Source organism: Vanacampus margaritifer, chromosome 18 (assembly GCF_051991255.1).
Source record: "Vanacampus margaritifer isolate UIUO_Vmar chromosome 18, RoL_Vmar_1.0, whole genome shotgun sequence".
NCBI lineage: Eukaryota > Metazoa > Chordata > Actinopteri > Syngnathiformes > Syngnathidae > Vanacampus > Vanacampus margaritifer.
The window spans coordinates 103722-129715 of record NC_135449.1 but is presented as its reverse complement, the minus strand read 5'-3'; the positions used below and the strand labels follow the sequence as shown (position 1 = coordinate 129715).

The window sequence follows — 25994 nt, the reverse complement described above, 5'->3', positions numbered from 1 at the left end:
CTTCATGAAGACGAGTCCAAATTGTGTCTGGTGGGATTCAGACTATTTTTCGTTTTGCTCGTCTTTCCAATGTCGCTTTTATTTTGTACTACAGGAAGCGGAAGTGAACGTGTATCTTGTGCTACTTGTTCTGGGACGAGACGAAACGATAGAAAACGCAGAAAATGCAGCATCTTAATCTTTTGTTGATTTTTTTTGTCGATTAGATTCAAATTATATTAATGCTGCTTTTAGTTTGCACTTTGCTTGATTACTAACAGTTTCATCGTTTGTTTACTAAAATAAACAATAATATTCATCTGTCAATTTATCGCTCGCGCTGTATCGTCCATCGGGATTAATAAAGGAAAGAAAAATCCTTAAATTAAAAATAAAAATAAAAATACGGAATAGTTGTGGTTGTCCAAGAGTCGCGCGAACACGGGAGTTGAAAGGTCATCAACCCGGAAGATCAACACGACTAACAAAAAGCAGAAGCGGCGAGGCGCAAAAAGACACGCACGCCTTAATAATAATATAAGATATAAATAATTTCAAAAAAAGGTCCCGAACAGTTGGCTCCTTTCTGAGAAATGTTGTCCGTCGTCACGTCCGTCGTCTTTGTGATTTTGGCGGCGGCGGACGTGCCGGACTTCGCGGCTCACTTCGGCTCCAAGACCCGCTACGAGGACTCCGCCGCCTACCGGAGGCTGCTCGCCGAGTTGGGCGCCGACCGCTCGCTCTTGAGGGCCCCGAGCGGCGAGCGCTGCTCCCCGGTGCACCTGACCGCCCTCGTCCGACACGGCACCCGCCACCCGACCGTCAAGAACATCCGCGCCATCCGCCAGCTCAGCAACCTGCTGCGACCAGATCGACGGGACGACCGACAGGCCCAGCAGGACCAATCGAGTCCAGAAGGGGGACGGGACGGAGACTCCTCGACCTGGTTGCGGGACGTCCTGCGCCGCTGGGACATGTGGTACACCGACGACATGGACGGTGAGCGAGAGACGCCTCACAGCTCCGGACTGACTCATTTGCAACTTATCCCGCATTGTTTCGTAAATATTCCTTTTTTTCTTTTTTTTTAAGTGGCTGAATCCTAATAATTAAAGGCATACTTGACTCCGAGCCATTTTCAATAGCAAGAAGATCACATTTTGTCTGTAATTAATGTGATAACTTCATGAGCAATTAATACCTTTAAAAAGTCATTGTTCCACTTGCTGTCGACTGAAGATGATGTCACCTGTGCTGAGGAGACAAGTAATGAAGGTAACGACCAATGGGCTCCAGGTGGCCGAGTGGTACCCCCTCACTTGCCTACGAGGCAGGCTGGCGTGGCTTCGCTTCCCGCCTGGGAAACCATGTTTGTTTGTATGAGTGAGTGCAAAAAAGAAGAAGAAGGTAATAACCAAGCATGTCTGAGTTTGCTGACCAAACCCAGGCCAGAAAACAGGTGAGCCGTGGTTGGCCGTCCATCTGAAATAGATTTTTTATCGATAAAAGAATGCATACCAAACGTGCATGTCTTTACGATCTGCATATTGATTCCACGGGCCAATATCGCTATGTTGATGTTTTCCGATAAACCAACTAACTCGATTAGTCCCGCCAGGATGATCTGACCCATGCGGTTGCGTGCATGTCACTAAGGAGCCATTTTGCGTGCGATTGTCTTCCGGCTGCAGGTCAGCTGGCGGCCAAAGGGCGAGAGGACCTGCGGCAGTTGGCCACGCGTCTGGCCGCCTCCTTTCCGTCCTTGTTGGGGGAGGAGTCGGTGCGCGGGGGCCGCGTCCGCCTGCTGACCAGCTCCAAGCATCGATGCGTGAGCAGCGCCGAGGCCTTCCAGGAAGGACTTCACCTCGCCGCCAACGTCGCACGTAACGTAACCGGCACCGAGTCGGCATCGTCACAAATGTTGACTTTGAACAGGAGACGTTCAATCTGATCAGTCGGGCAAATAAGTTGCTTTCTTGGAATTCTCAGCCTATATCGAAATGTTTTTTTCGTGTCAGCAATGTGCTCCCATCAACGATGCGCGTGAAAGGAGAAGGTCGTATTTGTTTGATGGGCTCCGGGTGTAGAGACGGTCGTCCAGTAAGCAGAAGGTCGGCTGTTGGATCCCCGCTCTCCCCGAGTCATGTGTCGTGGTGTCCTTGGGCAAGGCACTTGGCACACATTGCCTCCAGTGCTGGTGTATGGAAGTTTCGAATGTTTGGTGGTGGTGGGAGGGGCCGTAGGCGCACGCCGGCAGCCACGCTTCCTTCCGTCAGCCTGCCTTTCCCGGGCCAGCCGTGGCTACTTAAGTAGCTTACCGCCATCGCAGTGTGAATGTGTGAATAATGTATTCGTTCTGTTGTAAAGCGTCTTTGAGTGTCTAGAAAAGCGCTCTATAAATGCCATGCATTATTATTATTATTATTATTATTATTATTATTATTATTATTATTATTATTATTATTATTATTATTATTATTATTATGGTGATGGAACGTTGCCGTCTACACGCTAACTTCCCGTGTGTCTTTTGTTCAGCGGTGCACTACCGTCACCAAGTGGACGACGGTCTGCTGCGCGCCTTTGAAGGTTGCCGTGGTTACGTGGAGGGGGTGGAGAAGAACCGCACGGCGCTGGCCGAGGTCCACAAGTTCAAGCACGGCCCCGAGATGGAGTCTCTGAGGAAGAAAGTGGCCGGCAAACTGGGCCTTCCTCTCCACGACTTGACGCCAGGTTACCGTGGCGACGTGCCTCCGTTACCGTGGCGACGTGCCTCCATCTATGAAGGAGAACAAAGTTGAAATGAAATTACCGCATCCGTCTCCCGTAGATCTGCTGGAGGCGGCGTTCTTCCTTTGCTCTTACGAGCTGGCCATCAAGTCGCTGCACTCGCCGTGGTGCTTCCTGTTTGAGTCGCATGACGCCGAGGTAGCGACCCATCGCCTTCTCGGATCACGCCTCTTGGCCACATCCAATATGGCGGCACTGAAACCCTCGCCCTGTGCCGGCAGGTTCTGGAGTACAAGTGCGACCTGAAGCTGTTCTGGAAGCGGGCGCACGGCCACGCCATCAACCTGCTGGCCAGCTGCCCGCTTTTCCATCACGTCTTCCGGACCCTGGACAAGGCCGGATGGCCACGCAGGTCAGCCGGACAACGCAACAATAAGGCACTCGTGCACGACCGGCCTTTTAATGCCCAAGGTTTGATCGTCAGGGCCACCGACGCGCCCCCGGATCCCGCTTCCATCCTGATTGGCCACGCCGAGACGCTACTCCCCTTCCTCGGCCTGCTGGGTCTCTACAAGGACGAGACTCCGCCCACGGCAGACAACTACCACGAGCAGCACGGTAAGAAGACGCCGTGCCGCCCGAGCCCAAACCCGAAGCCGTTCTGATACCCACGTCCGTCCCCAGGCCGCAGTTTCCGTTCCAGCCTGTTGGTGCCGTACGCGGCCAACGTGCTCTTGGTTCTGTTGGACTGCGCGCGAGGCCCCCGCCTGCAGCTGCTGGTCAACGAGGCGCCCGTTCGCTTTCCGGGCATGCCGGACGAGGACGCGCCGCTGTACCGCGACGTGCGGACGGCGTACCGCCACCTGCTGGACGGATGTGACTATGTCGAGGCGTGCGGGGGCACGGCCGCAGGCCGCGGACCCAACACCGAGCTTTGATTGGTCTGCGACGGTCACGTGACCGAGTGGAGGATGTAGGCGAGGCCCAGGCCACGCCTCCTTCCCATCCTTTTGCCGCCGTGTGACGTCACCACATTTTCATTGCATTTTGAAGGACAGCCGGGAAAAAATAAGTGATTCTTTTTTTTAAGGGCGTCAAGGGGCCGGTGTGTCATTTGCATTTGGTGCTATCAGGCAGATGGTTGTGGTGTGGCCATCAAGTGGGCCTAGCGCAGGAATGGCTGCGGTCGGCACCAGCGCTCAAAAGTCAAATGGGGCCGAAAATATCCAGCAAGATTGTGGAAGAGCTTCAACAAGATTGGCTCGTTTCCTAGCTGGTTTCGGTTTTGCTTTTGCTTTTGCTTTTGGTTTTGCTTTGTTTGTGTTTTCCTTTCACCACAAATGGACATACTGCAACTTTCTTGTAGGTGTGAGGGGACGAGGGCCAACATGCTATGCTAACATTATTAATTAATTTATTTTAATTTGTTCATTTTTCCTTTCGAACAACACCCGAAAAGAAAAAGGGCTGACGGGATGAAGCCGAAGTTGATTAATTCCCGCCCCCAGCTATCTTGCTTGATATTTTGCTATCTTCCTCACACTTTTGAATTGTTGTGTCGTTCCAATTTTAGTATATGGGTGAAAATGAGGCAGGAAGCTTTTGATTCTTTACATGCCAACGCGTACCGATTGGCCGCCGTGGGGCCAATCGGGAAATCCGTTCAAGGCAGCAGGTGTAATGTGCAAATACACGGAGCTCCTCCCATTGCTTGCTGATTGGCTGGCAGCAAAATGAGTGACAGATTCAAACCAGTTCTGTCACAACCTTGGTTGACTTTGCAGTGCTTGGCTGTGTTTTCACAAAAAGAGCCAAACGTTTTTTTCCCTCCCAAAATATTTGTAGAAACACCTCAACTAGCTTGATTGACATTTGAGCTAATACTAATGTTGATGATGATGATAGATAAAAAGCCTTTTTTCATTGTCAACACCAGCTATACAGACAACAAAAGTGAAGATTTTGTTTGTGCTTTTATTCAAATGGGCAAGTTCTCAACTTGAAATAAAGCAGGCAGTTTAATCCTTTGGGCACAACACCGGGACGCCATCAAGAGACGGGAAGGATCTTTCTTCACTCCAGGGGTCAATTGGGGCTAAAAGCAGGTTCTTCAAATGAACCGTCTTCACTCCATTAGTTTGGTTACACGTACGTCCGCTATAGCAAGCTTCGTGATGCTTCCGTCTGCTCCTCCTTTGCTTTCAGGATATTGACAAAATAAATGTGTTCAAGAAACGTTCATTTTTAGCCTCTTTTACGTCCGTTTGGATCTTTCTTTTCTATCAGCAAATTGGGAAGAGTGAACGGAGGTTTACAAGCGTACACTTCCAGAACAACGAAAAAGATGTGGATTTTGTTTGACTTCGTTTATTTGTATTTATTTCAGCTGCGAAGCATACAGTGTCACTTCCGGTAGCCGCGTGGCTAGTTTTGTTAGCTCGTAGCGGAAGAAGGCGACCAAGGAGGTCGCACCGGCGGCGTCCGAACATGTCGTCGTCACCGTCGCGAGTGCTGGTGGTGGGCGCGGGCCTGACGGGAAGCCTTTTTGCCTGCCTGCTCAGGAGGAAGCTCAAGGACAGAAAAGTTCACATCGTCGTGTGGGACAAAGCCCGCGGAGCCGGTCAGTAGACGCCGACCCTCGTCCTTGCTTGCACGGTTACAAAGTCCTGCTTGTGTTGGCGCTTTAACTAACGACTCGCAAGGCCGATGATTTAGTTGGAGTCGCGGCGGAACGACACTAAAGTAGGCAGGATGCGCTCGCAAGTACGCAAGCTGTTTCTAAAGACAAATTGTGGCTCCGTGGGGCAATGAACTTGATGATGACGCGGATCGGGTGGTGTGCACAGGTGGACGGATGTCGACGTCCCGCCCTCCCGACCCTTCGTCCCACTCGGCCGACCTGGGAGCTCAGTACATCTCGGCCACGCGCGAGTACGCGCGCTCTCACCGCAGGTAAGGGCGAGGCTGGCAAGCCACACGGACAGGCATCCATAGACAGCGATTCGGAACCGGCCCAAAACAGGCCGCGTCAATCAAATTCGTCTTCGTGAGCGACGTCACTCTTCAAGTTTTTCCCGCAAGGACGACGTCATTCACTACTCTCTCTCTTCGGCTAGTAGCCATGTTTTTACTCCGTCTACGCACAAAAAGACTTTTCTGACGTCACGTCCGCTCTTCGCTCGTTTGTATATTCCACTGTGTGTTAACTCAGAAATGCGACTGATAGCGCGGTTGACCAGACTCACTCTCCGGCAAAGCTGCGAGTGAGTCTGGATTTCCAGGCTAGGTAAGTCGCTGGGTCGGGGTCAGGTTCGGGATGCAATGCAAGCACATCTCCACATCAACGTCATTTCTTAGTTTTTTGACACTCCGTCTACCGTCATGCGTTTTCCAACACGCTTCTTCTGTTGTCAAAGGTGACACCCAATCAATTGAATTGTAACCAATAAAATGAGATTCTGATCTGCTTGAATGGCTCCTGGGAAGGTGTGGGCGGGCTCAAAAAGGTTTGCCTGCGTTTGTCAGCTTCTACTCGGAGCTGCTGGCGGCGGGCGTGCTGCGTCCGCTGGACTGCGCGGTCGAGGGTCTGCGGCACAAAGACGGCAGCGTGGACTACGTGGCGCCGCTGGGCATGAGCAGCGTGGTCAAACACTTCCTGCTCCAGTCAGGTCAGCACTTCCTGTTTCCTCGCCGTCCCGTTCCAATTGCGGCCTGGCTGCGTTTCAGACGCGGCTTCTCGGCTTACCTTGTGCCGTCTGTGGCGCGTGTGCTGGTCCAGGAGCCGAGCTGTTCCTGGAGCATCAGGTGAGCGGCCTGTACCGGCGCGGGGCCTCCTGGGAGGTCCGCAGCAAGCGAGGCGGCAGCCACAAGTTTGACGCCGTGCTCTTGACCATCCCCGTCCCGCAAATTCTGCAGCTTGAAGGCGACCTGCCAGACGGTGAGCCCGCAAACAAACAATCATTTTCAAGAAAGGCCTTCATATCCCAATCCAGCAATTAGATTCGATTCAACTTTAAGTACAAGCACCAAAATCCTAAGCAGTGATTATTAAAATATACATTATTATGTACATGGCGCAAAACATATCTCATTTTTACTGCGCTGATACTCGGCATCAGTACTCGCTCATCTCTTTTGCGATTGTGCGCATGTGCTGTCAGTTTTGTCGGTGGAGCAGATGGAGCTGTTGGGCGGCGTGTCGTACTCGTCCCGGTTCGCCCTGGCGCTCTTCTTCCCTCCCGGGGCCGACGTGGGCGTGCCCTGGGCCATCCGCTACTACAACAACTACAATAACGACGACAACGGCGGCAAGCCCAACGTCATCTGCTACGCCGCCGTGGAACCTCGCAAACACGCCACAGGTGAAACGCACGCATCTCTGTTAACGGTCGCCATGATGACGATAACCCCAGACTTGTGCACCCTGTCCAGAGGGGGACGCGGGTCGCGGGCCGTCCTTGGTGGTTCACACGGGCGCCCCCTTCGGCCTGCAACACGTGGAGCGCGACGTCGAGGAAGTGCGGCCGATCATCCTGCAGGAGCTCAAGCGGCTCCTCCCTTCGCTGCCTCAGCCAATCGGCATCAAGTGCCACAAGTGGCGCTACTCGCAGGTGAGCCTCGCGTATGAAAAGCCGTCCAATCCACGAGGTCAAACCTTTGGCAAAATGTGTGTCAGGTGGCGAGCGCGGTGGCGGGCTGCCCGGGTCACATGACGTTGTCGGAGCGCCCCCTGCTGGTCTGCGCCGGCGACGCCTTCACTCACTCCAACTTCGACGGTTGCCTGGCGTCCGCGCTGAGCGCGCTCGATGCCTTCGGAGAAGTCATGTGACAGGAAGTGACATCACGGGAATCAATAACACTTGGGATTTGTCATCTGATTGGTTTGTTGGAAGCAACATTCTGCAGACTTGATAAATATTTGCTTTATTCACTTGACAGCGTTTGATGCATTTGGTAAACAAAGACCCAAACAGAACGTGACGATGCTCCACTCGGACCCAACCTGAGATCATTTTTTGCCGCCCGACTCAAAGTTGCGTCTCGGCTTTCGGAGCCGCCAACGGCAAGTCCGCTCCAAGTGTCCAATCAAAGGCGCTGGAGTCCGTGCGAGAAAGCCAGGAAGGAAGCGGAAGGAATGATTTGTTGTCGGGAAACGCTCACACGTCGGTGATTTGCTCGCGCTCGTCGTCCAACGTCTCGTTCTCGGGGTCCGAGTCGGTGGTGTCCGAATAGCGGTAGTGATCGGGTTCGTTATCGCTGACGTCCGGCGTCACCGACGCGCTGTTGGCCTCGCAGCTTTCGCCGTCGGCAGCTTCTTCCGCCGTCTTGGTGAAGAACAGTTTGACCTGAAGGAGCAATCGCGTACTTATTAGGCTTTGTGAGGGAACAGCCACCGCCCCCACAACCCCCCCCCCCCCCCCCCCCCCAAAAAAAAATATACGTGCCGGGTCAAAAATGAAATCAGAAACCAATTCAATCCAAACTTGCCAAGAACGACTTTGCATGTTGAAAAAGTGTCATGCATGCTTGACATGAACCTTAAAGTTGGGCGAGAAGTTCCTGTTGGCTTTGTCCTTGTTGGCCTTGTCCAGGTCGTTCTTCATCAGAGTCACAACCAGGAAATCGTCATCGTCGCCTTCCTGCTTGTGCCGAGTCCCGTCGGATCCGCTTTGGCCGTTCTCCAGCTTGCGCGGATCCTCGTCCGGCCCGGGAATGAAGAACGTGTTGATCCAGAAGTGGAACATCTTGTCCTAACCACCCACACGGACAGACGCTCAAAAGAGCCGCTTGGACCTCCAAAAGCAACAGCGGCTGCCACAAAAGCCGGCGGTCACGCCTGGGAATTGACCCCGTGACCCCGCCTCACCTTCATCATCTTGTTGTGCTTGTGGAAGAATTCCACCTTGATGTCGCCGCAGACGGGAAGTGGCTGCGGGAACTCGAAGAGCAGAAGCTTGTCTTGGCGCCGCGTGAGCGCCGGGTTGGACGTGTGGATCTTCACCTTCAGCTGATAGACCACAAACAGGGGATCTGCGTGCGGCACCAGATCACACCTCAAGGTCAAGGTCAAGGTGTGTGTGTGTGCGTGTGTGTGTGTGTGTGCACCCGCGTGTGTACTGACTGCAGGTTCCGCCGGTAAACATGGGAACGGTTTCAAAGAGCATCTTGTGCAAGAGCAGAGCCACGGGCAAGTAGGCCAGTCGGCTCCTCAGCAGCGTGTTGTAGTACGACACGTAACGGCGCTGGCTCGGGATGGTCACGCCCTAAACATGCAACGACAAACAGACCCAAAAAAAAGCTCAAATGCCACCAAAGGTCTTTCATCGTCAACTATTCCGCATATGCAAATGAGCTTTGCTGAGATCGATTGAGCGTCTCCTCAATTATAGCAGTCGTGGCTCCGGGTGTCGAAGACGGTCGTCCAGTAACCAGAAGGTCGGCTGTTCGAACCCGCTCTCGACGAGTCATGTGTCGTGGTGTCCTTGAGCAAGGCACTTGGCACACATTGCCTCCAGTGCTGGTGTATGGCAGGTGTGAATGTTTGGTGGTGGCGGGAGGGGCCGTAGGGGCACACTGGCAGCCACGCTTCCTCCCGTCAGCCTGCCTTCCCCGCAGCCGTGGCTACTTAAGTAGCTTACATCACCATTGCAGTGTTAAGGTGCGAGTGCATGAATAATGTATCCGTTCCGTTGTAAAGCGTCTTTGAGTGTCTAGAAAAGCGCTGTATAAATCTCATGCTTTTATTATTATTTGAAGACCACTTGTTGGCAAAATTTGGTAATCTTTTAAACACCCTCTACTTTCATCACAATCAAAACCAGATGTGTGGCGATGTGGGCGGGGTTGTTTTGGGGCACTTGGACCCCGTGATGACCTCACTCGTGTGCAAGTTGTAATCAGATGCGCTCGTTTTGCATTTTCCTTGCAAACAATCGACAAAGTGCAGACGTGTCAAACGGCCACATTTTCACCTGCGTCCAGTAGAATTTATTTAAAAACAGAAAAGTTGATATTTTGCATCAAATCTGTCCGATAATAAGTGTTGAAATTTGTGAGGAGTTTTTGAGGTCGCCGAACCAAACGCAGTCAACTGCATCTCATCACAAACGTTGGGTAAGTGGCGTGCACGGACGGCGCCGCTCACCTTCTTGTCCCGCGTGCGGACTTCGCCGTAAAAGTCGAGCGCCTCTCCAGCCTTGCGGAATTTCCCGCGATGCAGCAGGTAAGCGCAGATCATGACCCCCGTGCGACCTTTGCCCGCCTTGCAGTGGATGGCGGCCACGTGCTGCTCGTCGCGGCTCAGCCACGCGTCCAAGTCCTCGCAGAACGGCTTGATCAGCTCCAGCTGCGGCGGGTTGTGGTCCTCGAACGGGTACTCGGCCACTGCGGAGGGCGGGACACACTTGCTAATGCTAGGCTACGTCACGCCATGATGAGCACGTTTTGTGCGGCCGCTTCCCGCTCGCAAACGCGCCAACAATACGGAAGGTCAAATCCACGCTCGACAAATATGCAACGTTCACATGACACAATCGTTCCGTACTTGAAATGCCAATTAGGACCCTGCACGTCGGCCCCTCCCCACTAATGTAAGGAAATAGTTTTGTTTTTTTAAGCCCAATCAGGTGAGCCGTTGTCTTACCTTGACAGTTAAACTTGGACGTGTCGTAATGTCGCTCCGCACACCTGCCAATGCGCACACACACAACCAAGTCTTGTCATCGTGCGTGCGTGCGTGTGTTGGATTTGTGTGTGTGTTGGATTTGTGTGTGTAGGCTTACAGGTTGTAGATCTTGTAGTGACTCTTGTGCTTGGCGTCGAGAAACCTGCGTCACACAAAGTAGCGGCCAAAGTAAGCGGCGAGTTGCGTGTGGAAAAAAGTGGCGGGCGCGCAAACGAGGCGGCCTCACCGCACGACGTCGTCGATGTTGTTCCTGTAGACGCCCTCCAGACGCTCGGCGGGGAAACCCATGGCAATGATGTTGGGGTAAATGTCTGCCGGGCGAGCTAAGGTCAAGCCACGCCTCCTTTCTGCCCTCGGCCACCAGAGGGCAGCACACAGTCTGGCCTCTTCTTTTGCCACCACAATTTGCGTCGCTTGGCCACATATTTTTGTTGCCAAAGATGGCCGACTTGTTACGCAGGCGGAAGGAGGTCGAAATGTTTGGGGGAAATGAGCCGTCGTTGCTTGATGACATCACGATAGTCACAGACGAAGCGTCTGCAAGGCTCAATTATTGCCATTTGTTGTTGTAATAATGACTATTGTTGAAGTTGAGATTCAGGATTGTTTTCAGCCATTCCAGTTACTGCACAAGGCCTGGTTACCTTTAGGGATGTAACGATATACAAACATCACGATACGATTTTATCACCATGTGAAGGAATGATCACGATACAAAAAAGCTCACAATATTGAAAGAAAAAAAAAAAGCTCATATGAAGAAAAAAAACATTTGTGGTTTTGTGCATTACAGCAATGCGCATAACCTACAATCACTAATAACACTTAATATTGAGGCACATATTGACTCATTTCACAAGCATATTACGTTCCCCTTCATCCAACCAATAGTGTGGATTTCAAACGGAAGGGTCAAAACATGCCGTATGAAAGTTAAACTAAATAGAAAACTAGCCACCAGAGGGTGCTAGAATTGCATAAATTGAAATCAACTTGACTTTGAAAACAACATGCTGCTTTTATTATCGTGACATGACGATATATTGTGGCAGTTTTAATATTGCAATATCACGATATTGTCGTTATCGTTACATCCCTAGTAACCATAAATCGGTGTAATGACCTGTTTTAGCTTTAAATGAAAATATGACAGCTGCAGCCCTCCATTTAACTCCCCGTTATATTGTCTTAATGATATGGTTTATAGATATATAAACTTAAGGTCCACAGAAAAATGCGCTACTCAAAATGACAGTCACTGATGAACAAACTGTTCTTTGAAGGGGAAAAAGTTATTTGTAGCCTAATAGAAACTCTCAAATCTCAATGGCCTCACTTTTTTCTTTCTTTTTTGGTGCACTCGCACACTCCCAGGCGGGAATCAAACTCACGCCAACCTGCACCGAAAGCAACTGACGGTGACCACTCCGCCACCTCAATCGCCTTACCTGGCTAAACGAAGGAAATTGTTATGACGTCACACGTGCGATCCGAACTAGACGATTTGACATATTTTACTAGCCATTATTGTACATTGTTTTTTACGAAGTTGTCTTTTAATTTGGCGAGCCCCAAAACTATTTTCCATCTCGGTGGACAAAAAATAATGAATGCCTTCATGTCATGACATTAGTGCTAAGGTTAGCTTAGCACATTAGCCGCTTCATCCATAAAGTGCCTCTGCTAGCATTAGCCAGCTAGCCTCCTGCCGTCGCAGGCTGCGGTAAAGGATACAAGTGAGGTCCAGGTCGAAGCCGTCCTCCTGGTACCGTCTTTTCTTTCTGCTGACGATCTCCTTGATGAGCGCTGCCATGACGACCAGGATGAAGATGAATATGAGGGGGTGGACGGCGGCACGTCTGCTGCCCACCGCAAGCCCGCCGACCGCTCAGCAAAGTCGGAGAGACAAGCAAACGCTGTCGATCCCCGGCGGCTCTCGGCCGGAGACGTCCGGAGAAGACGCGAGCTAGTCGGCCCGTGAGCTGCCCGACTGCCGCGGCTCTGGTCTAGCTCACAACCGCCGGGAGGCGTCGGGGCCTCCAGCCTGCACGCAATTGGAGCCTGGCCCTCCAGGTCCTCCTCCTCCCTAAGTCCCGAACATCCGAGGCTGAAAGGAGGGGCGAGTGTTGGCGGCCGCCGCCTCGCTCGCTCGCTCGCTCGCTCGTCGTATTTTCAAGCGAACGCGAAGACAAGACCGCAACGAAAACGCCAGACGAGCGAACTAGCGAGCAAAGCACTGGCCGAGTCAAGATGGCGGTGGCAATGCGGACGTGCTTACTTTCCAGACTTTCGCAATAAAGTAGGCTTAGCTCTCGCCTAATTTATTCGCCTTGTTTTGTAAACGGAAGAAAAGTCATTTCCTGTTAACACGTGGATCACGAGCGTACCTTGACAATTCTAACTTTTCGCTCTTAAAGCGTGCGAGCTCGCAGGGAGCGTAAAGCTTAATTTGTCCCTCGTCCAACTTGTCCCTCACAAGATGCAATCATTTAGTACATTATGGACTTTTGACCTCATTCGTATGTTTGCTTGATTTTCAAACGTGGCAACCCCACCCTGGCCCCAAACAAGCGAGAAATCGAGGAGACACATTTTCAATCGTTCGACTCATTTAGATTTTTCTTCTTCCCACTTGATGTCCATTTTCGTGAGCGTTCCCCTCAAATATTCCTCTTGGAGATCATATTTTTGCCTTTAACAAGATGTTGTACTTATACCATTACTGTGGGATATTTCTATAACGGAGAATAAGTGACTTAAAGTTAAAGTAAGAACTCCACAGGAGTTGGCCTTTATTACTGAAGTGTACTTGAAAAGCTAGAGTAAGTTTATGACGTGAAGCTTCTCGACCCCGTTCGTCCCAAGCACACCAGTTCTTTAACCTTTCTTTCAAATCCAGAACATTATAGATGGCAGCTATGACGTCACGCGTAACAAACGTAGACGTCATTGTGCCGTGGATCTCCGCGGCCTGTAGATGGCGACATCCGCGTTTGAGGTGTTTCTGCTCACTTGTAGACGACGACGAAGACGGAAACCGAAACATTCAAGCGGCAGCAGGCAGCAGCTCGCTAGCTCACTAGCTCACTAGCTCACTAGCTCACTTGCTCACTTGCTCACTTCCTCCGCCGGCACCGGCCGCACTGCACCTCAGGAAGGTATCTTGACAAGCACCACAACCGCGTTGTATATTTTGACGCACTAGTCAATTATAATTTTGTACTCTTTAGGCATACTGTCGTTTTAGCCAGCATGTTTTTTTGTCACGTTGCCGCCTCGGTCAGCCGCTTTTTAGCCCGGAAGGTCAACCTAATGCTAATGCTAACGCGAAAGCTAACTAGAACAGCGCGGTGGCAGCTCCTTTCGCTTTTGGAAAGCGGACAATCGCCGCTGATTTCGATGTGTTTTTCAATAGTTAGCTACAGCGAAAGATAGATTTGTGCTACATGCTGACAGATGTCTGTTGTTTTTCAGAAGCAGATAAATTCGACAAGTTTTTACTATTTTTGTTCCACAAGAGAATGTTGAATATTGTTCAAATACTGTCTGTAAACAAGCGCTTTCTCAAAAGGGCTTGATTACAATTACATTGACGTTTTCATACATAGAAGAAGCATCTTATTCTGACAATAAGGTAAGTTGGTGTATCAAAAGAGAGTTAGCTTGTTCTGTAGACTTTTGGAGAACTAGCTTGTTCTCAAATCAATGTATTTTTTCCCCTTAATTTTCGAATCTTTAAAAGCTGAGTGAGTTTTGAAATAAAATTCAATAAAACGGCACAATTGTGTTTATTTGATGTTATCTGAAATGAGTTTTGCTGTATTTACAGAAAAGCACTTGCTACTGTGTGAAAATATCTCATTGATGTGGCCTTAATCTTACATGCGGTCATGTTGCCATGGCCTTTTGACCCTGAATGGATTTTGTGCGTCCCGTCAGGTAGTTTTCCACGTTGTGGAGCGGCGGCGGACGCGGTCACGTCGGCATGGTGCTGCGGGAGCTTCCGGTGGAGCAGGTGGCGCGGCCCCTGGGCAGGAACGAGGTGGTGGGGCTCCTCTTCCGCCTGACCATCTTTGGAGCCGTCACCTACTTCACCATCAAGTGGATGGTGGACGCCATCGACCCCACGCGCAAGCAGAAGGTGGAAGCGCAGAAACAAGTCAGTTGAGCCGCTCGATGACTGCAAAATCGCTTTTTGGGTGTCAAGCAATATTAGAGCGAGACAGACAAAATCAAGCACGTGTGTGGGTGCAGGTACGCGTGGTCATGATAAGCTTACATCATGTGCGTGTTCGGGCGGTTCATCCAAATGTCAGCCTCATTTCGCTTTTGGCTTCTCATCTAAAAAAGCCAACTGAAGAAAACGCTGAATGTGCCGAGCGGCGGTGCGAGCCTGAATGCACCATGATGTGTGTGTGTGCGTGATTGTGTTTGCAGCTGTTGAATTGGAGTTGACTGTCCAACTTGGAAGGAATTTGTTCCACTTACTCGTGATTTGTTAGTTAATCGTGTACAGCCAAACACAAATATCACTTTTTGTAGAAGAATTATTTTTGAAAGTTGAAGTTTGCAGTGTTTAAGAAAGCAGAAATGGCAGTTGACATCATGCCGGCATCTTGGATTGCAGAGGAGCTCGTGACCATGCGTCACAGCGCTACTTTTGCCTTGTGTGCTTTCGTCAGGCCGAGAAGCTGATGCGGCAGATCGGCGTCAAGGACGTCAAGCTGTCCGAGTACGAGATGAGCATCGCCGCCCACCTGGTGGACCCCCTCAGCATGCAGGTGCCTCAAATCGACATTGACAGTCGCACGCTGCTGTGGCGTCGCCTCACGATGGTGTCGTTGCGTAGATGTCGTGGCGCGACATCGGCGGTCTGGACGAAGTCATCGCCGAGCTCCAGGAGACCGTCATCATGCCCGTCCAAAAACGACATCTCTTCCAAACCTCCAAACTGCTGCAGCCCCCCAAAGGTCGGCGCTTTTCGTCCTCTTCATCGTCCTCATCATTGACACGCTTGTCACGGGAACAGGGGTGCTGCTGTACGGGCCGCCCGGTTGCGGGAAGACGCTCATCGCCAAGGCGACGGCCAAGGAGGCGGGCTTCCGCTTCATCAACCTGCAGCCCAGCACGCTGACGGACAAGTGGTACGGCGAATCGCAGAAGCTGGCCGCCGCCGTTTTCTCCTTGGCCGTCAAACTGCAGCCCGCCGTCATCTTCATCGACGAGATAGGTGACAAACGCTAGGCCGCGCGTGCGGGGCTCCAAAAAATGGCGTTCGGTCGGAGCGTTGGGAGGAGGACGGGGAGCCCCTCCTCTTCTCTGCCGGAAGCCCGTCCCCTCTCAACCTGGCCGACATCGTCGCTAAAAAGTCACACGGCAGGCAATCGAGCGCTCGTGTGATTTTTCACAAAAAAATCTCCTCGCTCAACTGAAGCCGGGAGGGGGCGTGGCCTACAACTTCAAAGTAGATTGCTTGAAATATGAATCTATAATAGCAATGCCAAAGTCAAATGCAAAAGTGTTGCGCAACGAAAAAGCATATTTGGAGCCTTGACGTGGACGGCGGCCGCAAGCGTCTTTATTGATGACATCAGCAGCAAGCGAGGGGGGGGGGGCGGGGCTGGCGACATTCAGACGGGCATTTACGCTGTGTGTGTGCGCGCGCAGACTCGTTCCTGAGGAATCGCTCCAGCTCGGACCACGAGGCCACGGCCATGATGAAGGCGCAGTTCATGAGTCTGTGGGACGGCCTGGACACGGACCACTGCTGTCAGGTGAGACGTGAGCCCGTCCGCCACTAGCGGCCCTCCGTAACGGCGCTGGCTTCTCTCGGCAGGTGATCATCATGGGCGCCACCAACCGACCTCAAGACCTGGACTCGGCCATCTTGAGGAGGATGCCCACCAGATTCCACGTCAACCAGCCGGTACGCACAAACACACGCGCCGTCACGCCGTTGTCACGCCAAGCGCAAAACCACATGGTGGCGCTAATGCGACATTGGGCTCCTCTGCCAGTGAAAAGAGAAGGAAGGACAATAGATTAGGGACAATTGCGCTTCGGGCGGTTTGGTGGCTCGCAAAAGTTTCTCTTGTTTGAAGGATTCTCATGAAATTGATTGAAAATATCGCAATGATTTGCTTGTTACAATTTTGCAGACTTTAAACCTGCAAACCTCCCTTCATATTACATTTGTTGTAATGCCCAATTCGGGCCTAGGGGGCGCCACATGCTGACTTGAACTTGAAATGAGGCGTCTGAAAAAGTCGAACGTGAAATCGACAGTTGCTGGTTCTGTGAGAAACTCGTCAAAAATGTGGATTGTTGTTTTACAAACAGATTTTGCCAATTTTTTCATTTGTGGATGAAAAAACAACAACGCAAAAGATCGGCGGTGTGCTTTGATGGAGAACTGATGATCAACTTGATGGAAATCAATGATCAAGTTGTTGTCTCCTTGAGGCAAAAGGTCAAAGATCGTCATGGCGCCCACTTGTCTGTCTGTCTGTCGTCTTGTGGCCGTTGTAGAGTTTGCGTCAGCGGGAGCAAATCCTCAAACTCATCCTGGAAAACGAAAGCGTGAGTCAACATGGCCGACGTCCTCGCCGCTCGCTCACGACTCGTCTGAGCAGCGCCCGCCGCGCCTTCTCCTTCGGTTCCGCAGGTGGACGAGTCGGTGGAGCTTTCGGAGATTGCCAAGGAAACGGAAGGATTTTCCGGCAGCGACCTTCGCGAGATGTGCCGCGACGGCGCCCTGCTGTGCGTCCGAGACTTTGTGCACGCTAGCGGCGACGGGTCAGTGATGTCTCGTTATTGCGCAACGTTGTTCGCCATCCGTCCAATCTTGTCGTTTGTGGCTTTCAGCCCGTCGGAGGATTTCATCCGTCCCATTCACGCGTCGGATCTTCACAAGGCCATCGCCAAGATGAAGAAATCCAAGATGGCGGGGGGTCACGCCGCCCTGCTGCACGCTGCTCTGGACTGAACCCCAACGGGCCCTCACACGCACACACACACACACACACACACGCACACACACGCGCGCGCGAGCGATGAGCAGGTGGCCTGTTGGTTGGTGACGTGCCAACATTTTAAAAATGTTTTTGCCCCCCACAAACATCTTTGTGACCAAACCACCGAATGACCTTTGACTTTACTTTGACTTTGAAAAGTCCTTTGCCAAAAATGTCGGACATTGATTTGATTTGTGCGTTTTCTGTCTTTGCTCTGATTCGTGTCCTTTCTGATGGAAAGTTTGTCGACTACTTGTAGATATTGTGGTTATTAAACTTTTAAGTTCAAAAGGTCAACTTGTCACTTTGAGTACAAGCGCAAGGGAAGGCAAGGACTTTTTCTTTCTTTCTTTCTTTCTTTCTTTCTTTCTTTCTTTCTTTCTTTCTTTCTTTCTTTCTTTCTTTCTTTCTTTCTTTCTTTCTTTCTATAGCCGGTCAAATTCACTCCAGTTTCTGCATGCAAGCTGTAAACATTTCAGCAAACTCCTCATCAGGTCCAAGAAGGCCCAATTCAAGCTTTTCTTCCGTAATGGAAGTCGGCAGAGGCCGTTGCCCCCCCCCAACAAATGCTGTCAATTGGATGTGTTGTGTGTGAGGACCTTTCGAAGGCCGATTGTGTGCCGGAGCATCCTGGCCTCGCGAGCTGCTCTTTTCTCCTCGGAAAACCCGAGGGGAGGCGAAAAGATGGACCGGCGCCTTGTCCAAGCGACTCCAAATGGCGCTTATCGCCCTGAGGGGGACGGCGGCGGGAGACGGATTCCGCTGACTGGTTGTCAATGGCTGGGAAAAACATGGCTAGCAAGGCGGGGGGGCGGTCCGGGGCAACTGGGCGGGTCTCGTCTCGCCCTGATGATTGATGTGATGCACAGTGGAGGTGTTGTCCCGTCGAACCAGGACATGGCGCCCTGCCGCGAAGGGCTGAAAATGAGTGAGGGCCACATGCAGCGCCGGCACATTGATGACGTGCCGCCCCCTGCAGACCGCCGGCTTTGAGCAGTCCTGCGTTGCCAGACGGCCACCTTTGCGCTCAGGCTGGCATCGGTGGTGACAACTTTGTGACGGGACTCGCGCTGATAGGACAGACCGGCGACCCCGAGGTGCGAGAGCACCCGTGAACCCACTGGACACCCACTGACCCGCTTCCGACGGTCCGGCAGCGGGTCGAGCCGGAAGCGGAGCCGGAAGCGGAGCCGGAAGCGGAGCAGCCACCGTTGCGACGGTCGCGACAGCAGGCCTCGAGGCACAAGCGTCGGCGGCGGCGGCGTTAACTTGCCTGGCAGACGCAGAAAAAGGACATAAGGCGGAGATGACATTGTCAACCCTCTGCGGGGAGGGCCGAGCAGTCACGGCGGGGTGTCCAACCACTTCGGATGAACAGTGTCTGCTGAGAGGAACGTTTTAGTTTTCAAAGTTTGTTTGGGAGGCGAAGGCGCTCCACCGCATCCAAAAGAGAGTTTTGCTAAAGTCTGACGTCATCCAGTCAGTGAAACGAGAAGATGAACTCAACAGCGCTTCAGCCGCCGTCGCTTTTTGAAACTCGATTCCAAAACGAACGCGCTCGCATGCAAGGAAGCGCTGAAAAGCCCACTTGAGTAAATGCGAGTTGTGATTCCAACTGCTCCTTTTGTTAGCACAACGAAGATGAATGAGTGACTTTTGCTTGTGTTGCTAAATATGATTTGCATGCATTTGTTTGGCCCTTTTCAATCAACTCGTATTAAGTTACGAGCATATTGAAACATTCTGCCGCTGGCACATCGACTCACAGCTTCTTCATCATCATCATCATCATCTGCAAGCCCGAAGCACCTTCCAACGGCAAACGTCATCTTTTCATACTTGAGTTCGGACTTTTCGCAGAGCGTCCAAGTGTCCATTTTTTTTATTTTTTATTTTTTTCATTTTGAGGCTCGGCCCTTCAGCCACTTGAGCAAGTTGCAACCAATATTCAGCTGCACCGCGTTGGATTGTCATCAGCAGCAAGTTGGCTTCAGCTTCTTCCATCCATCTTTTAGTAGTCAAACATTGGAAACGTTCCTTAAGCTCAATATCTGCCGTTTGCTCAAGCAAGCAAGCAAGCAAGCGTGTCAAGTGACTGATCAATGTTTTGTTGGTCTTTGGAAGTGGCGGCCATTGCGCGCTAGAGGGCGCTCTTTCACACATTTTCATTCAGGCCTTGTCTTTTTGTAACAAAGGCGACATCAAACTAAAGATCGACCACAACATAGTTAACCCCTCTAGGCCTTATTGTGACCATTTTTGGGCTTTTTGTTGGTTCTGACCGAGCCATTTCAAAATAAAATGTTAAACAAGCTATTCTCGACTTTTGTTTTGTTTTGAGCGACCCCTGATCCGTTTGCGCGGGGGCTTTCTGTGACGTCACGACCGGCGTCACATGATCAGGGTTCAAACGCCTGATCTCATCTTCCGGTGGGTGAGTGACCGCTTCTCGCCGATCGGCCAAAAAACTCTTGTAAAGTCTCCCAGACGCGCTCGACGGAATCTTTCGTCGGTCGCGGAGCCACTTCCGGCTCCTTTTGAGGCGCTTTGGTTTTTCCTTTCGTCGCTTTTACGGTTCGCTGCATGTGCACGTGCGCGTCATGATTCATGAACGTCCCCCCGCCAGCCCGTCGCTGTGCTTGACGTCATGGTCGGACTCTCGACTGGCGACCAGTCCAGAAGTCCTGCCCAAAGGCAGCAGAAATCATAATACGCCCTCTGCTGCTTTTGATTTTGATTTTCTATTTTCTTGTGCAAATCTATACAAAAACAAGACAACAATCCGGAATAATGATTTGCAAATCCCTTTCAAACCTGCCACGGCAGTTAATAATCGACAGTATTCAATTGAATACATGCTACACTGCAGGGGTGGGCACACTCGGTCCTCGAGGGCCGGACTCTCGCAGGTTTTGGATGTTTCCCTTTTCCAACACATCAGCAAGCTCTGTTGATTGGAATCAGCTGCGTTGCCGCAGGGAAACCTGCAGGACGCCGGACCTTGAGGACCCAGTTTGGAAAAAAAAGATTTCCAACAAAACAAAAGCTCATAAGAGCTAATCGAGATATTTCCAAAGTCCGTCTTTTCTTTGGTGTCCCTCGATGGACTTTTGGTGGCAGCGAATGAACAAGAAAACGTGGTGGTCGCTTCCTTTTTTCTATCTCATGTTGAGGCTTCGAGAAGACGATCTGCTTGAAAAGTGAATGATGTCGTATTCGACGCGTCTTGAATGCGGCGGCTGCACATTTGCAATATTTTGTTAAAAGGAGATTTTTGCTTTGCATGGCAGAGTCTGAACTTCTCGCATTTGTACATGCAGACGCCATTTTTGAACCGTCCCATCCCGTCATCCTTTGGTTTGCTCCTGTGGGCTTTTCTCCACATTTCACAAAATACATGGAGTGTGTGTGTGTGTGTGTGTGTGTGTGTGTGTGTGTGTGTGCACAGACAGCATGCAGTGTGCGGTGTGTGCGGCGGCGCTGCTGTGCAGTTTGACGCTGGCCGAGCGGTTGCCACCAGCGGGACGTCGCCCGTTTGGCGCCCGTTTGGCGCTTGACCCTGAAGTCCATATGAACATTGTGAGTGTCACGCACACACGAGTCAGGTTGAGTTCCGCAAAGTGTGTTGATTGTATTTGCCGGCCTCGGGTTCCATCTGAAGAGAACGTGCTTCCGTGGTTTACGGAGATGACAGTCCGTCAGATTGACGCCCGCTCAAGTCAAGACTTTCTCCTGAAGGTCACTTTTGTTGCGCTGTGTGGACGACGTCAAGTTGCGGACGGCACCAAATTTCTTCCATTTCAATGACAAAAAAACAAACAAAGTTGAGCTGTTTGGTCCCAGCGGCCCTGAAAGAAAAAAAAAAAAGTGAAAAGGCACAAGGTTTACTTGCATCCTTTGAAAGTCTCAAACTTCTTTTCAATTGGACGGCGATTTAACGTGCAAATTGCTGCTGTTGGCAAATGCAGATTTTTAAAGGTCTGCCTCAACCTGTCGGAAAGGCACCTGCCCGTCCGTCCGTCCGTCCGTCCGTCCGTCCGCCGCTTCAGGTTGCTAGTGTCGGTAACGAGGACCAGGTGGCGGCTGAGCGCGGATGGAGCCTTTTCATTGTGCGTGCGCGCAGACGGAGATCATCCGTCGGTGGGGCTACCCGGCGGAGGAGCACGAGGTGGCGACCGAGGACGGCTACATCTTGACGCTTAACCGGATCCCTGCGGGACGCCAGCGCCAGCTAAGTCCGTGCAGCGTTTTTTTTCTCATCGCCAGTTTGAGTGTGGGAGGGTTTGAATATTTGGGACTTTTTGTAATGCCGCATTTGATGCTCACACTTGACAGGACCGACGCAATGTTGAAAAGACGCAAGATGGAATCCTTGTCTTGTTTTTCAGGTTCCGGAGGCGCAGTTTTGCTCCAGCACGGCCTCCTGGCGGCCGGCAGCAACTGGATCACCAACCCGCCGGCGTCGGGTCTGGGCTACGCGCTGGCCGACGCCGGCTACGACGTCTGGCTGGGGAACAGCCGAGGGAACACGTGGTCCCGCAAACATCGCACGCTCACGCCCGACGCCGATGACTTCTGGAAGTTCAGGTACGCGGCGCTCGCTCGCTAGCGCTGGCGCCCATGGCAAGCACCGACCCAACGTGTGCGGGTGTGCAGTCACGACGAAATGGCCCTTTTGGATCTTCCGGCGGTTGTGGACTACATCGTGAAGGCGACGGGACAAGAGCAGCTGGCTTACGTGGGACACTCGCAGGGGACCACCATCGGTACGATCCCGTTTGTTACGATCCCGTTTGTTACGATCCCGTTTGTTACGCTGCGTTTGTGCGGTTGACCGTCGTCAGCTGCCGGCAAATGACGCGTGCGTGTGATTGGTTAGCCTTCATGGCCTTTTCCAGGCTCCCCCACCTGGCCGCCAAGATCAAATTGTTTGTGGCGTTGGCTCCCGTGACCACGGTGGCCTTCTCCAGCAGCCCCATGACCAAATTGGCCGTCTTGCCCCAAGACCTGATTTGGGTACGAATCGTCTTCCTTCAAATGCCGTCGTAGCGCGGCAGACGTTTGCGACCGGCACGGCCCGTTTTCCTGGAGGGGCCGCGTCATTTGATGTCAAGTGGCCAGATAAGAATGCGACCTTTGCACCCGCAGAAGCTGTTTGGGAGGCGGGACTTCCTGCCTCAGAGTCACATGATCGAGTGGTTCGCCGAGCACGTTTGCGGCAAACATCTGCTCAACGAGTTGTGCGGGAACCTTTTCTTCGTCCTGTGCGGCTTCGACGAGCTCAACCTCAACATGGTCGGTCGCCGCCGTCGATTGGCTTTGGCCGCGATTGCCAAGATGGCCGACTTGAGCCGAATTGTTTGCTTTCAGTCTCGCACGGCCGTCTACACCACGCACTGTCCCGCCGGCACGTCCGTCCAGAACATGCTGCACTGGGTGCAGGTAAGCGCATGCACGCACGCCATCGGGTCGGCCATCTTTGTTCCACGATGCAGTCCGACGCCAATCAACTGGACTGATTGGTCGTGGTGGTGATTTCAGGCCGTCAGAAGCGGGAAGCTGTCGGCGTTTGACTTTGGAGCAGCGGGCAACATGAAACATTACAACCAGGTGAGCGAGCGGCGAAGGTGAAAGCGGCGAGTGCAAAGAGATGAAACACGCGTGTGCTCCGCAGTCCACGCCCCCCCGCTACCACGTCGGCGACATGAAGGTTCCCACCGCCGTCTTCTCGGGGGGACGCGACACGCTGGCCGACCCCAAAGATGTGGCGCTGCTCCTCACGCAGGTCACGTGACCTCTTCTGACCTCTTCATCCCGCCCGCGTGTGCGCACGTCTGACGGCTTCTTGTGTGACCGGCAGGTGTCCAACGTCGTGTTCCGGCAGCACATTCCCCACTGGGACCATCTGGACTTCATTTGGGGTCTGGACGCACCCCAGATCATGTTTCCTGCCATCCTCAAGCTGCTGCAGCAGCACCACCACTAGAGGGCGACGCTGGCTGGCTGGCTCGCTGGCTGCACAAAAGTTTAACCACAAACAAGCACGCAAAAGTTCTACGTCTGCCTGCAACACTTTTTGTCTTCAGTCATTTGCGTGTTTGTCTTTGTTGACGACTAATTAAGATCACCAGCGTCGTCATGCTAATTGGCGCTAGAATTACATCAGCCATTAATTTAATAAACGCATTTCAAAAGAAAATATATACACCACAAGTTTCAATAAATTCACATTCAACCGCTATGTACTTTAGCTTAGCGTTGAAATTGTCCATGTGACGTTGAACAGGCCAAAGAAAGCAAAATTGGAAAAAACCTTCGAAGAAAAGGTTGACCTGCAGCAGAAGCAAAAGGAAAGAAAAAGGAACACATGTTGCTGTTGCTGCCTAACGCCACAAGGTGGCGCCAAATCCAGATGACGTCACGGCGTCTTCCTCAGCAGCCTCACCAACTCGCTGAACTTTAACCTCATGGCGATGTCCAGCGGCGACTCACCGTCCTGAAAGCAAAATGGCGCATACTGCGTGAGCCACAACAACGCGTCACGCTTCGAGCGTGCGCACGCGCGTGCAATGTACGTACCTGGTTCTTGAGGTGCGGGTTGGCGTCTCGGAGGAGCAACAGAGGAACTAATTGCTGGCGTTTCCTGAGACAAACGTAGTGAAGAGCCGTGTTGCCTTTCTGCGTGCGCACACACGCACACACACGCACACGAAGGATGTCACACTGGAGTTAACGCATGCGCAGTTGATCGTGTCTAACGTACGTAGTCGGCCGCGTTGACGTCCACGTCGCTGTCCAGAACTTCTTTCATCAGAGCCTCGTTGCGCTTCTGCTTCTGTAGCTACACGCACGCACACGCGCACACACACACAAACGTCATGTGATGATGTCACGCGATGACGCCATGCCATAATATCGTCATGCCGGCAACGTGCCAGGAGGAAGTATCCCAGCAGGAGGATGGGCATGAGCAGGAGGATGATGAGGTGGTCCAGGAGGGAAAAGTTCTGCTTGGCCACGTAGTGAAGGCACGTGCGACCCTTCTGAAGAAAATCAAAACAAAACAAACATTCACCTGACCATCAGTTTTTCAATGAATCGGATTTAAAAAAAAAAATCATTTATTGATGGACAGGATTTTAAATTGGCAGTTGCACGCAGAATCAATTGACGTCCAGCACCAAAACGGCGGGAATGTTGTTCATTGTTATCCAAAATAAAAGTTTGCAAATATTCAACACAAAGATGCAAAGTTCGCTTTGACGCGAAAAAAGATTGTGTGTGATGACAGGCTGGAATGAAATGAAAGAGGCGAGCTGATGGAAACAAAAGCGGATGGTTCATTTGATCATCAATTTGCGATCAATTAAACTTGTGACGCAAGAAGAAAAAGAAAGAAAATGAAGAAAACGCCTCAGCCGACCTTGTTGCGTGCGCGCACGTCTGCTCGACGCTCCAGCAGGAACGTGACCGCGCACAGTTTGCCGCCGCGACAGGCGGCGATGAGGGGCGTGTCCCCGGTGACGTCATCCCGAGCGTCCAACACGCCCGGGTCGCGGGCCGCGGCCGACGAAAGCTGACGAACGTCGCCGTCGTACGCCAACTGGCAGGCGGGCTGCGCGGGGGGGGCGAGGCCCATCGCCCACGTGACACACACAGCAAAAGGTAAGCAGTTTGATTAACATCCCAAATCAACCCGTTTGACCAGTTCAACAAACACACGCACTTCAAGTCAAGTTTGAAGAGAAACTTTGGGGGATGACAATTGCGTCGTTAGGACTTTGAATCTTAATTGTTTCAAATGTTCACATGTCAAATGTTCGTGTACGCACGTACGTACATACGTACATACACGTACGCACATGTGTGCGTGCGTGCGCGCACTTGTTTTAACTAGTTGTGTCAATAATCAATCAGTTTAAACGTACGTGGCACGTTTTTCCTTGACTGAGATTGGTCGCTGTCCAGCGGTCAATCCCAGTCAAAGAAATACATGCGATAATGCGAATGTGATGAGAAAAGCCTTCTTACCTGCGAGTACACCTTGCCCATGTCTGTCGCACGCAACGTCAGCAAGCCTTTCAAAATAAAAGAGTTCCGCGTTTTTTTTCTTGCGTCTTGTTTGACAGCACCGATCTGGTTTGTGTGCTCAGTTTGAATTGGATGTTGGAATGTGAATTAATAAAGAAAGCAAAATAAATAATAATAATAGAGTTCGCCTGTTGAGGTCAGAGGTTATGATGACGGATAGACGGAGCCGTCACATGTTTGGGTCAAGAAGTGTCGTTTGTGTTTTGTGTGCGAGTCAATTTGACGTTGCTTTGTATAGTTTAGCATTAAGATTGGTATTTGTTGTCATTATTATTGTGAATCATTCATAGGTACAACAATCTAAAAGTTTTCTTGATTATCAAGTAGAGGCTGCAATTTGTGGAGAAAAGGCTGAGATGCTGAATGAACCATTTTTGGAATAAACTGGACATGTTGAAGTGGAAATGCTTTGAATTGCTCAATATTTGTGGAAACTGGCGCTGAAGATGTATTTTAAAAAAAAAAGATTTATTTTTTTGTCAATGGGAAGAATAAAA

General features: G+C 51.5%; 6 protein-coding genes across 11 annotated transcripts; 4 read left to right on the top strand and 2 right to left on the bottom strand.

The window, feature by feature from the left end:
* Positions 1 to 87: 87 nt before the first annotated feature.
* On the top strand, positions 88 to 4945 carry minpp1b (multiple inositol-polyphosphate phosphatase 1b). Its single transcript, XM_077551403.1, has 7 exons — positions 88 to 978; positions 1671 to 1862; positions 2518 to 2712; positions 2810 to 2907; positions 2991 to 3121; positions 3194 to 3327; positions 3394 to 4945. The coding sequence occupies exons 1-7, from the start codon at positions 573 to 575 to the stop codon at positions 3645 to 3647; spliced, it is 1410 nt and encodes a 469-aa protein (XP_077407529.1). The 5' UTR covers positions 88 to 572; the 3' UTR covers positions 3648 to 4945.
* Positions 4946 to 5062: 117 nt separating this feature from the next.
* On the top strand, positions 5063 to 7644 carry rnls (renalase, FAD-dependent amine oxidase). 2 transcript variants are annotated; one of them, XM_077551414.1, is made up of 7 exons: positions 5063 to 5329; positions 5556 to 5661; positions 6235 to 6377; positions 6488 to 6646; positions 6870 to 7070; positions 7141 to 7319; positions 7385 to 7644. In XM_077551414.1, the coding sequence occupies exons 1-7, from the start codon at positions 5197 to 5199 to the stop codon at positions 7535 to 7537; spliced, it is 1074 nt and encodes a 357-aa protein (XP_077407540.1). In that variant the 5' UTR covers positions 5063 to 5196; the 3' UTR covers positions 7538 to 7644. The 2 variants fall into 2 exon arrangements, with proteins under 2 accessions (XP_077407540.1, XP_077407541.1); XM_077551415.1 differs by lacking the exon at positions 5063 to 5329 and adding an exon at positions 5341 to 5472.
* On the bottom strand, positions 7617 to 12678 carry ptenb (phosphatase and tensin homolog B). Its single transcript, XM_077551410.1, has 9 exons — positions 12128 to 12678; positions 10620 to 10704; positions 10491 to 10535; positions 10352 to 10395; positions 9854 to 10092; positions 8831 to 8972; positions 8576 to 8739; positions 8247 to 8459; positions 7617 to 8054 (listed from the first exon to the last, which is right to left on the bottom strand). The coding sequence occupies exons 1-9, from the start codon at positions 12204 to 12206 to the stop codon at positions 7866 to 7868; spliced, it is 1200 nt and encodes a 399-aa protein (XP_077407536.1). The 5' UTR covers positions 12207 to 12678; the 3' UTR covers positions 7617 to 7865.
* A 166-nt stretch (positions 12679 to 12844) lies between these two features.
* atad1b (ATPase family AAA domain containing 1b) lies at positions 12845 to 17703 on the top strand. 2 transcript variants are annotated; one of them, XM_077551412.1, is made up of 10 exons: positions 12845 to 13551; positions 14333 to 14552; positions 15076 to 15174; positions 15243 to 15363; positions 15423 to 15623; positions 16061 to 16167; positions 16230 to 16319; positions 16922 to 16972; positions 17058 to 17188; positions 17258 to 17703. In XM_077551412.1, the coding sequence occupies exons 2-10, from the start codon at positions 14379 to 14381 to the stop codon at positions 17376 to 17378; spliced, it is 1095 nt and encodes a 364-aa protein (XP_077407538.1). In that variant the 5' UTR covers positions 12845 to 13551; positions 14333 to 14378; the 3' UTR covers positions 17379 to 17703. The 2 variants fall into 2 exon arrangements, with proteins under 2 accessions (XP_077407538.1, XP_077407539.1); XM_077551413.1 differs by lacking the exon at positions 12845 to 13551 and adding an exon at positions 13604 to 14027.
* A 1992-nt stretch (positions 17704 to 19695) lies between these two features.
* On the top strand, positions 19696 to 23609 carry lipf (lipase, gastric). 3 transcript variants are annotated; one of them, XM_077551406.1, is made up of 11 exons: positions 19697 to 19840; positions 20855 to 20985; positions 21530 to 21641; positions 21795 to 21993; positions 22063 to 22172; positions 22286 to 22422; positions 22555 to 22701; positions 22777 to 22848; positions 22948 to 23016; positions 23081 to 23191; positions 23267 to 23609. In XM_077551406.1, the coding sequence occupies exons 2-11, from the start codon at positions 20860 to 20862 to the stop codon at positions 23390 to 23392; spliced, it is 1209 nt and encodes a 402-aa protein (XP_077407532.1). In that variant the 5' UTR covers positions 19697 to 19840; positions 20855 to 20859; the 3' UTR covers positions 23393 to 23609. The 3 variants fall into 3 exon arrangements, with proteins under 3 accessions (XP_077407530.1, XP_077407532.1, XP_077407531.1); XM_077551404.1 differs by having other exon boundaries at positions 19696 to 19840; positions 21530 to 21993; XM_077551405.1 differs by lacking the exon at positions 19697 to 19840 and having other exon boundaries at positions 19847 to 20985; positions 21530 to 21993.
* On the bottom strand, positions 23543 to 25578 carry ankrd22 (ankyrin repeat domain 22). 2 transcript variants are annotated; one of them, XM_077551420.1, is made up of 6 exons: positions 25438 to 25578; positions 24830 to 25021; positions 24342 to 24449; positions 24170 to 24247; positions 23986 to 24084; positions 23543 to 23902 (listed from the first exon to the last, which is right to left on the bottom strand). In XM_077551420.1, the coding sequence occupies exons 1-6, from the start codon at positions 25456 to 25458 to the stop codon at positions 23825 to 23827; spliced, it is 576 nt and encodes a 191-aa protein (XP_077407546.1). In that variant the 5' UTR covers positions 25459 to 25578; the 3' UTR covers positions 23543 to 23824. The 2 variants fall into 2 exon arrangements, with proteins under 2 accessions (XP_077407546.1, XP_077407545.1); XM_077551419.1 differs by lacking the exon at positions 25438 to 25578 and having other exon boundaries at positions 24830 to 25424.
* Positions 25579 to 25994: the final 416 nt, after the last annotated feature.

Excerpts from the sequence above, each read along its gene's own strand:
- minpp1b (XM_077551403.1), top strand. The coding sequence starts at position 573 with ATGTTGTCCGTCGTCACGTCCGTCGTCTTTGTGATTTTGGCGGCGGCG. Across the intron at positions 3,122-3,193 it reads AAGGCCGGATGGCCACGCAG|GGCCACCGACGCGCCCCCGG; the intron begins GTCAGCCGGACA and ends TTTGATCGTCAG. Across the intron at positions 3,328-3,393 it reads CAACTACCACGAGCAGCACG|GCCGCAGTTTCCGTTCCAGC; the intron begins GTAAGAAGACGC and ends GTCCGTCCCCAG.
- rnls (XM_077551414.1), top strand. The coding sequence starts at position 5,197 with ATGTCGTCGTCACCGTCGCGAGTGCTGGTGGTGGGCGCGGGCCTGACG. Across the intron at positions 5,330-5,555 it reads GGACAAAGCCCGCGGAGCCG|GTGGACGGATGTCGACGTCC; the intron begins GTCAGTAGACGC and ends TGGTGTGCACAG. Across the intron at positions 7,320-7,384 it reads ACAAGTGGCGCTACTCGCAG|GTGGCGAGCGCGGTGGCGGG; the intron begins GTGAGCCTCGCG and ends AATGTGTGTCAG.
- ptenb (XM_077551410.1), bottom strand. The coding sequence starts at position 12,206 with ATGGCAGCGCTCATCAAGGAGATCGTCAGCAGAAAGAAAAGACGGTAC. Across the intron at positions 8,973-9,853 it reads TCCGCACGCGGGACAAGAAG|GGCGTGACCATCCCGAGCCA; the intron begins GTGAGCGGCGCC and ends TTGCATGTTTAG. Across the intron at positions 8,740-8,830 it reads GTTTACCGGCGGAACCTGCA|ATCCCCTGTTTGTGGTCTAT; the intron begins GTCAGTACACAC and ends TGCCGCACGCAG.
- atad1b (XM_077551412.1), top strand. The coding sequence starts at position 14,379 with ATGGTGCTGCGGGAGCTTCCGGTGGAGCAGGTGGCGCGGCCCCTGGGC. Across the intron at positions 15,175-15,242 it reads TGGACCCCCTCAGCATGCAG|ATGTCGTGGCGCGACATCGG; the intron begins GTGCCTCAAATC and ends GTCGTTGCGTAG. Across the intron at positions 15,624-16,060 it reads CATCTTCATCGACGAGATAG|ACTCGTTCCTGAGGAATCGC; the intron begins GTGACAAACGCT and ends GTGCGCGCGCAG.
- lipf (XM_077551404.1), top strand. The coding sequence starts at position 20,860 with ATGCAGTGTGCGGTGTGTGCGGCGGCGCTGCTGTGCAGTTTGACGCTG. Across the intron at positions 22,173-22,285 it reads CTCGCAGGGGACCACCATCG|CCTTCATGGCCTTTTCCAGG; the intron begins GTACGATCCCGT and ends GTGATTGGTTAG. Across the intron at positions 22,702-22,776 it reads ACGAGCTCAACCTCAACATG|TCTCGCACGGCCGTCTACAC; the intron begins GTCGGTCGCCGC and ends GTTTGCTTTCAG.
- ankrd22 (XM_077551419.1), bottom strand. The coding sequence starts at position 25,045 with ATGGGCCTCGCCCCCCCCGCGCAGCCCGCCTGCCAGTTGGCGTACGAC. Across the intron at positions 24,248-24,341 it reads TGCTGGGATACTTCCTCCTG|CTACAGAAGCAGAAGCGCAA; the intron begins GCACGTTGCCGG and ends GCGTGCGTGTAG. Across the intron at positions 24,085-24,169 it reads ACGTCAACGCGGCCGACTAC|AAAGGCAACACGGCTCTTCA; the intron begins GTACGTTAGACA and ends GTGCGCACGCAG.